This window comes from Amborella trichopoda, chromosome 3, assembly GCF_054954075.1.
Source record: "Amborella trichopoda isolate Santa Cruz 75 chromosome 3, AtrichopodaSantaCruz75HAP2 v2.0, whole genome shotgun sequence".
Lineage (NCBI taxonomy): Eukaryota > Viridiplantae > Streptophyta > Magnoliopsida > Amborellales > Amborellaceae > Amborella > Amborella trichopoda.
In genome coordinates, this window is record NC_142338.1 from 54,636,215 (window position 1) to 54,643,441 (window position 7,227).

Below are 7,227 nucleotides of genomic sequence, written 5' to 3' on the forward strand. Positions count from 1 at the left end.
CAAACCAGTTAAGAGTAATTGGGGGAATTGCACATGACTTGGCTACCTCCGATTTGTAGCCTTTTCTTTTTTCTTTGTTCTTTTGATATGTTAATGGTGAAAATGGAGGGTAGTACGCGATGTTGAAGCATCCATCGCCAACCATCGATGCCTTGACCCCGTTACCAACTTCCAATTATAGGATTTGAAATACCACTCTGATAGAAATGGCGGAGAAATCCAAAATACTTCCCCTTCAAAGTATTTGAAACTAACAACTTGTGATTGTCCCAATCAAGGGTTTTCGAATTCAATATCCAAAGTCAGGGATCCTTCCCTTTCTTGGCTGCGTAGCAATGTATTGATAATTTGCATGTGTTGAGATGTAAATAGCTGGTTAAACATATAATACTCCGAAGCATTTCTTTAGTGAAAAATAATATCGTCACTTTTGGAAGCTTCTTTCCTTTCTAATTATCAGCTTTTTTTGGCATGATCTTTTTTTGGCAGCTCGTTAGTGAAGAAAGAATTTCCTAATAAAACTCAGAATAAGCTCATGATTTGTCATTTTTTATGATTAGGCGCATGCCGTGATGTCTTGTATTAGGTGGGAATAAAGGTATCTTGACTAATATAAAGCCAAAAATACAAGAAACAGACGTGAGATCTGTGGACTCTTTAAGGGAGAGATTCCCAAAGAAAATGTCATGGGAGTAGCATATCATGCCAAATATTAGTTTAGAGCCGAGGCATATACTGGGGACGATAGAAAACACAAAAAAAAAAAAATCAAATAAGATTGCAATGTCACAATAAAAAAAAATGTTATGCAGAATCATTTCAACCTTAAAATGTATGAATACAGAAAACAAAGAGTTTTAAATCTTAGAAATAGTGCATCTTGCAACAAATTATTTAGGCAATCTATTTTCACAAATTTTCAAGTGTTTATAGATTTCCTTTCACCATTTTCAGGATTTTAAATTACATAATTAAGATTGAACATGGATTTTCAAGCTGTCGTAAGGTTTCACTGGAACTACATCTTCTAGGGAAATTTAGAAGTGTGCCTTACTTGTACAGTGGGAACCTTATATAAACCTTACCATGCAAAAAACAAAAGAAAAATGCCTTGTACATTGGGAACCTTATATAAACCTTACCCCAAACAAACAAAAAAAAAAGACATCGGCATAGTAACATATGGAGATTCTTTTTAAAACCACAAGAATTAGGGGATATCAGAGACTTCACCAAATAAAAAGCTGAATCCAATAAATCAATTCATAGTTAAAGACTGCCAAAAGTATGAAATGTTATGCTACTTAACTTTTAGACATTAGCAGAAGGTAGATACACTATACATTTTGTGAGTGTGTGTGTGGGCGCGGAGAGAGAGATCAAACAATGCTCAAGACTCAAACTGTATTTTATATTAAAATTTACCTTTTACCAATTGCTAAGTAAGAAGCCCTTAGAGACTAGTACAAGGGAAATCTAAAATGACAACAAACATAAAGCTGCACACAAGAAGCCCTATCTCGATTCAACTTGGGTTGAATCCTGACACAGGGGCATCGGTGGCTGGGGGGCTGATGCCTCAACTTTACGTCCCACCATCCATTCTCACCATTGACATATCAAAAATAATAATTAACCCTATACTCTATTGCCTGCCCTGTTCTTCGAGAACGATAGAAAGTAAATATAAAATGACAACAAACGAAACAATACACACAAGAAACTCAATCTCAACTGATTCAACTTGGATTGAATATTGAGACAGAATCCAGAAAGGTGTTGTCCCTAAACTATACTGTCCCTTTCTTCAACAACAACAACCTCCTCCTCCTCAATGTTGCACACCCTGAGATCAAAGCAGACATCAAGGAAGTAGGACAAGAAAACCAACATTACACACGAGAGGAACATTGGAATCGGTCCAAACATCCACAAGAAGAGGGGGAAAGAGAAGTAGAATGCCCTCAGTCCCAGTGACCAAAACAAGCTCCCCCTGTTGAGGGCCCGCCCCACGTACTCGGTTGTGAGTGGTGCTGGGTGGGGGCACGCCTTGAGCGGCACATTGATCAGAATGCTTGCGTGAGAATAATACCTGATGCACGCACCACGAAACACCACCTCAATACCATAAAACGATGATGGAGCAGACAATCTTTCAATAATAGGTTCCATGCTATATCCTACACATGCTTCTCTAAGGAACTCTACATTATACATGTCGTCCGTATAGTGTAAGGTACAATTGTTTTTAGATGGACCAACTATTTGCATCCATATTTAAGATGGATGTTTTATGGCATATTGCAGAAATGTGGTCCAGCCCGTATGAAACAAATTTTCAAAACAAAATTTCTCGAATGTTGTGACATGTTTTCATCAATTGGACTCCACATCCAATAGCTAAAAGTGATTGTACCCTCTTTATATCAAAATTAAATAGTCTCATATTATACAATCCCATTTTAAAAATATCTATAGCCAAAGTGCTACAGTATTTCACTCATAGATCCCAACAGAGTGTATTTGTATGTGAATTTTAATTCATTTTCTTCTAAATCGGATTGAGCTAAAATTGTAAGAGTGTGTGTACTTGAGGCCTAATAATTATATATATATCTTATCATAATACACCTAAATTGTCAACTATTACATGTTTTACCCATTTTTAACTCTGATGATGACATGTAGTTTGATAGGATTTCTGAAATTAAATCAAAAGATACGAGTAAATTATTAAACATTCCATCTCTTATATGCATTTTGAAAAATTTTCTCATATATATATATATATATATGGGAGAGTCTGATGTCAACTTGCTAGCGAACAACTACAGTGAACGTTCAATGGCCCCGATTGCATCTGGGACGATTTATGAAAAATATATTAAAATTCAATTATAAAATACAATCGTGACTATCAGATTAGCCCAGATTCAATCTCGGTCATTGGGCTTACATTATTACATCAACTAAGGGTTTGACAAGATCTTATATATATATATATATATATATATATATATATATGATCCCAAAGGTCTAGATTGAATCTAGCCGATTTGATAGTCATGAGCTCATTTCATATTTGAATTTTAATTTTTTTTTTACAAATCTAAATCTCTTGAAATTTTGACTATATATTCTTTAAAAATTAGAGAATCTAATAAAAATATCAAGAAATAATAATTTTCAAAAACTAAATTTACCAAAATATCCCGAAGAATTATAGGAGTATTTTGGTCAATTTATTTTTTAAATAAATTTTTTAAAATATTTTTATTAGATGTGCCTTGATAAGAATAATGAATACCTAAAACTTTATTTGATTTGAATTTGTAGAAAAAAATTAAAATTAAAATACAAAATGAGGTCGTGATCGTCATATCGACCCATATTCAATCTAGGCCGCTCATATGTAGCTGAGAGCTAGTGGGCTAACCTCAGCTTATATATATATATATATATATATATATATATATATATATATATATATATATATATATATATATATATATATATATATATATATATATATATATAAAGAGAGAGAGGATTGTATACTACTATAGGTGTGTGTATCACAATAGATGAATTATATAACATTTTGTCGATTTATTATCTCATTAAAAAAACCCATTAAATTACAGATGTAATTTGATGACACCAAATGCACCTACGAGATGAAGTATCTAATATTTTAACCATTTTTTATATTATTTCAAAAAAATGGGATTAAGGTCAAGGTGGTAGCACCACCTGAGCGTAGCTGCTGGTCTCGGTTTCCATTCCTATCAATAGTAACCCCTATGAAAACGAAAAAGGATGAAGTTTCCATAAGGCCTAGGCTTTATGAAATCAAAATAAAATTAACAGGAAATCTCCATGATGGCTCTAGTCCACTTTTGACAACAGAAATCTCAAGCTTGAAATCTCTTTTTTGCACGAGCATAATTTTCAAGCCAAGAGGATCGAGGTAAAGATTTTCTATTGCTTGAATTACAATTTTCATCTCTTTTTTTCACAAGCATAATTTTCAAGCCAAGATGATCGTGGTAAAGATTTTATGTTGCTTGAATTACAATTTCTCTTTTTTTCACAAGCATAATTTTCAAGCCAAGATGATCGAGGTAAAGATTTTCTGTTGCTTGAATTACAACTTTCATCTCTTTTTTTTCACAAGCATAATTTTCAAGCCAAGATGATCGAGGTAAAGATTTTATGTTGCTTGAATTACAATTTTCAATGAGTTATGAGGTGAGACTATCGCACGAAAAATCAAACCGGAACTGTTGACGAACATTGGCCCGAAAGCTCTTCAACCGGCTTAACCGATACACCGGCTTCAATAGTTCGAACTGAGCAAGTCCCGGACGGTAAAAAAGAGTGAAAAACTAAAAATAAAAAAATAAGATTTTTTTAATAAAATATGAAAAATATATTTAAATAATGATTAAACAAAGAAAATCCAAATGAAGCTCGAAATTACTGAAAAAAATAGATTTTAAAAGACCGACTTGTGCCAGTGGTATTTTTGAAATTTGCAAAAAAAAAAAGAAGAAAAATTTAAAAATTAATATTAATAGCCAAAATAATTTATGGTGAAAAACATTAAAAAATACATAACAAATAAAATTCCTTATTTATTTATTTTTCAGGTTTTATATAATTTGTTTAAAAATACTCAAAACTGATCCGGCCAAACCCAGCAGTTACTCAAACCGCCCGATTTTTCTTTCCGTGGGTGAGACTTTACCATTTTGATGGGGCTGCCATCATAATACAAATGATAAGGCATCAAAATACACGAGCAGCAGGAACAGTTGGAAACAGGGTAAAATGTAAAACATTTGTGATTTGTATAATACCTAATGGACTGGACGTTGAATAGGAAAGCAGAGAGAAAGCAGAGGATGATCAAGAAGATTTTGATAGAGGAGAGGAGGGAGCTCCTGCCTCCATAGACCAGCGGACCACCAAGACCACCCTGCTTGTTGTCGTTGTTGGAGACGCCATTGCTGCCGGATATAAGAATGGCGATGAGGGAGCTGAGCATGATGGCCGTCGATGCCAATAGGGTCGACGCCATTATATTATTCCGAAGGGTTTGAACAGCGAGCACCCCAGTCTTCCCTGGGTCCTGAAAAAACAAACATGTTGAGAGAGAGAGCGAGTTGGGATTATGGATTCAGTGAGGTGGGTTTAGGCTAATTAACATTGATTTGTCAGGAATATTAGCATTGATTTGACAAGAAAATAGATCGTCTGGTTTCAGAGAACACCCGTCCAAAGCCTAAAACACGGAGGTTGTATGCGCTGTGATAGCCAAGAGATTGATTCTTCGAATGTTTTAAATGACAAGGAAAAAAAGGTCTCTCTTTCTCTCTCTGAATTCATTGCAGCCATTGCCCATGGCTTTATGTTGCTTATGATACTGGATTTTCCTCAAAGAAATGTGCTCTCTAGAGAGAGAGGTTTGATGGGGTTGTTACCTGCATCATGGTACGAGCCCAGATGAGCCTATTGGCGGAGTTGATGCCCATAACAGTTGTGTTTGGGTGCTTCATAACGCGATAGAAAAGCCAGGCGTGATAGGCCACCATGAGAAAGAGGCCCATGGGTACCAAAACATAGTCCAGCTCTTCTTTATGCACCGCCATTACGCCTGAACAAGAGACTCAGTAGGAACTTTATCAGAGATGAAAGATGACACGTTTAATTTTTTGTTATGGAAAAGAGGGAGGGAGGGGGCGGTGATTTTATAGAGAGAGAGAAAAGTGTTTAAAATGTTCCCTTTCTATTTGCTTCACAAGCATCACATCACATCACATTTATTTTTATTTTTTCTCAACCAACTTCTACCCCCGCCGTCCCAAAGGCGACTTGTAAAGGAAAAAAAATAAGGGAACTAACTATCCTTACTTTTTATTTATTTATTTTATTTCTCCATATATCAATAACTTACAATATATCTTCTGATTCCCTCACTTACTTTATTCACTTCTAATTATGTTTTTTTAGCTTTAATAAATATTAAAAAAAACATGCTCTCTGCTTGCAGTCCAAGACCTCAAAAATGCCCATAAGTTGTTTGATTCCATGCCGGAATGCACAGTGGTTTCATGGACAGCCATGCGTTCAGCCTATGCAAAATGTGGTCAATTGAGCTGGGCTCGAGACCGCTTCTTTGATAAGATGCCAAATTGTACAGTAGTTTCATGGAATGCAATGCTCTCCGGTTATGCGCAACAAGGGTTTGTCAATGAAGCAATAGAGCTCTTATGAGGAGAGAGGTTACACCTGATGAGACCACTTTGGCCACTGTGGCATTTGCGTGCTCGAAGCCTGGTGACCCCGAGCTTGCTGAATGAATCATTGGGTTCATTGATCAATGTGGGGTGAAGCCTAATTGCTTTGTGGAGACAGCCATGGTTGACATGTACTGCAAGTGTGGGAGCTTGGAGAAAGCGAGAGAGCTCTTTGATGCCATGAATCATAAGAATTCCTTCTCCTGGAAAACTATGATTTCAGGGTATCGGAGAAATGGGAATTTGCATTCTGCCTGTGAGCTCTTTGACAAGATGCCCGGTAGGACTGCGGTATCATAGAATTCAATGATTGCAGGGTATGGACTATGGTCCCTGGCCATGGAATCGTTTAAAGAGATGATATATCGGGCCGGAGTTGGACCGGATGAAGTGACAATGGTGAGTGTTTGGGGGCGAGAGGAGAGAGAAGGGGGTTGGGACAGGCGAAAGGCGATAGGCGAGAGAGAGAGAGAGGGTTTGGGGACGAGGGGAGAGAGAGGGGTTAAGGCGGGGTTAGGGGAGAGAGAAAGAAGGGTTTGGGGTGGGAGGAGAGAGAGAGGTTGGAGGAGTGGGGAGAGAGAGAGGTTCAGGGGAAAATAATGTGAAGAGAGAGAAATGAAGGTATTTAAAAATGATGTTTTTTTTTATATTTGTTTGAGGTAAAAAATAGATTCAAAGGGCATCAAATCAGTTTGAGAGATTAGAAGATACAAAACTTAAAATTTTTGACCTTATATATGTTTTAAAATTTTAAATTTATTAATATATAAAATTAAAAAAAAAAAAGTACGGAGATATTGTCCCAAAAAAATATCCCCCCTACACTCTATTTTTATATACTATTTTCAAACAGACCTAAAATTTAAAAGAGTTTTCATAAAAATCCTACAAAACATATTTTTGAGTTTACCAGACACTTCTATCT

General features: G+C 35.8%; 1 protein-coding gene across 1 annotated transcript; it reads right to left on the bottom strand.

Moving 5' to 3' along the window:
- Positions 1-1,393: 1,393 nt before the first annotated feature.
- LOC18429397 (uncharacterized) lies at positions 1,394-6,811 on the bottom strand. The gene is made up of 4 exons (XM_006838683.4): positions 6,295-6,811; positions 5,487-5,659; positions 4,863-5,134; positions 1,394-2,092 (listed from the first exon to the last, which is right to left on the bottom strand). The coding sequence occupies exons 1-4, from the start codon at positions 6,377-6,379 to the stop codon at positions 1,786-1,788; spliced, it is 837 nt and encodes a 278-aa protein (XP_006838746.3). The 5' UTR covers positions 6,380-6,811; the 3' UTR covers positions 1,394-1,785.
- Positions 6,812-7,227: the final 416 nt, after the last annotated feature.

What these genes read in the sequence shown, in the direction of transcription:
- LOC18429397 (XM_006838683.4), bottom strand. Translation starts at nt 6,379, where the DNA reads ATGAACCCAATGATTCATTCAGCAAGCTCGGGGTCACCAGGCTTCGAG. An exon ending in GGCCAAAGTGGTCTCATCAG is followed by an intron (nt 5,660 to 6,294) that starts GTGTAACCTCTC and finishes TCTCTTGTTCAG; the next exon opens with GCGTAATGGCGGTGCATAAA. An exon ending in TTCAACGTCCAGTCCATTAG is followed by an intron (nt 2,093 to 4,862) that starts GTATTATACAAA and finishes TGCGTGCATCAG; the next exon opens with GTATTATTCTCACGCAAGCA.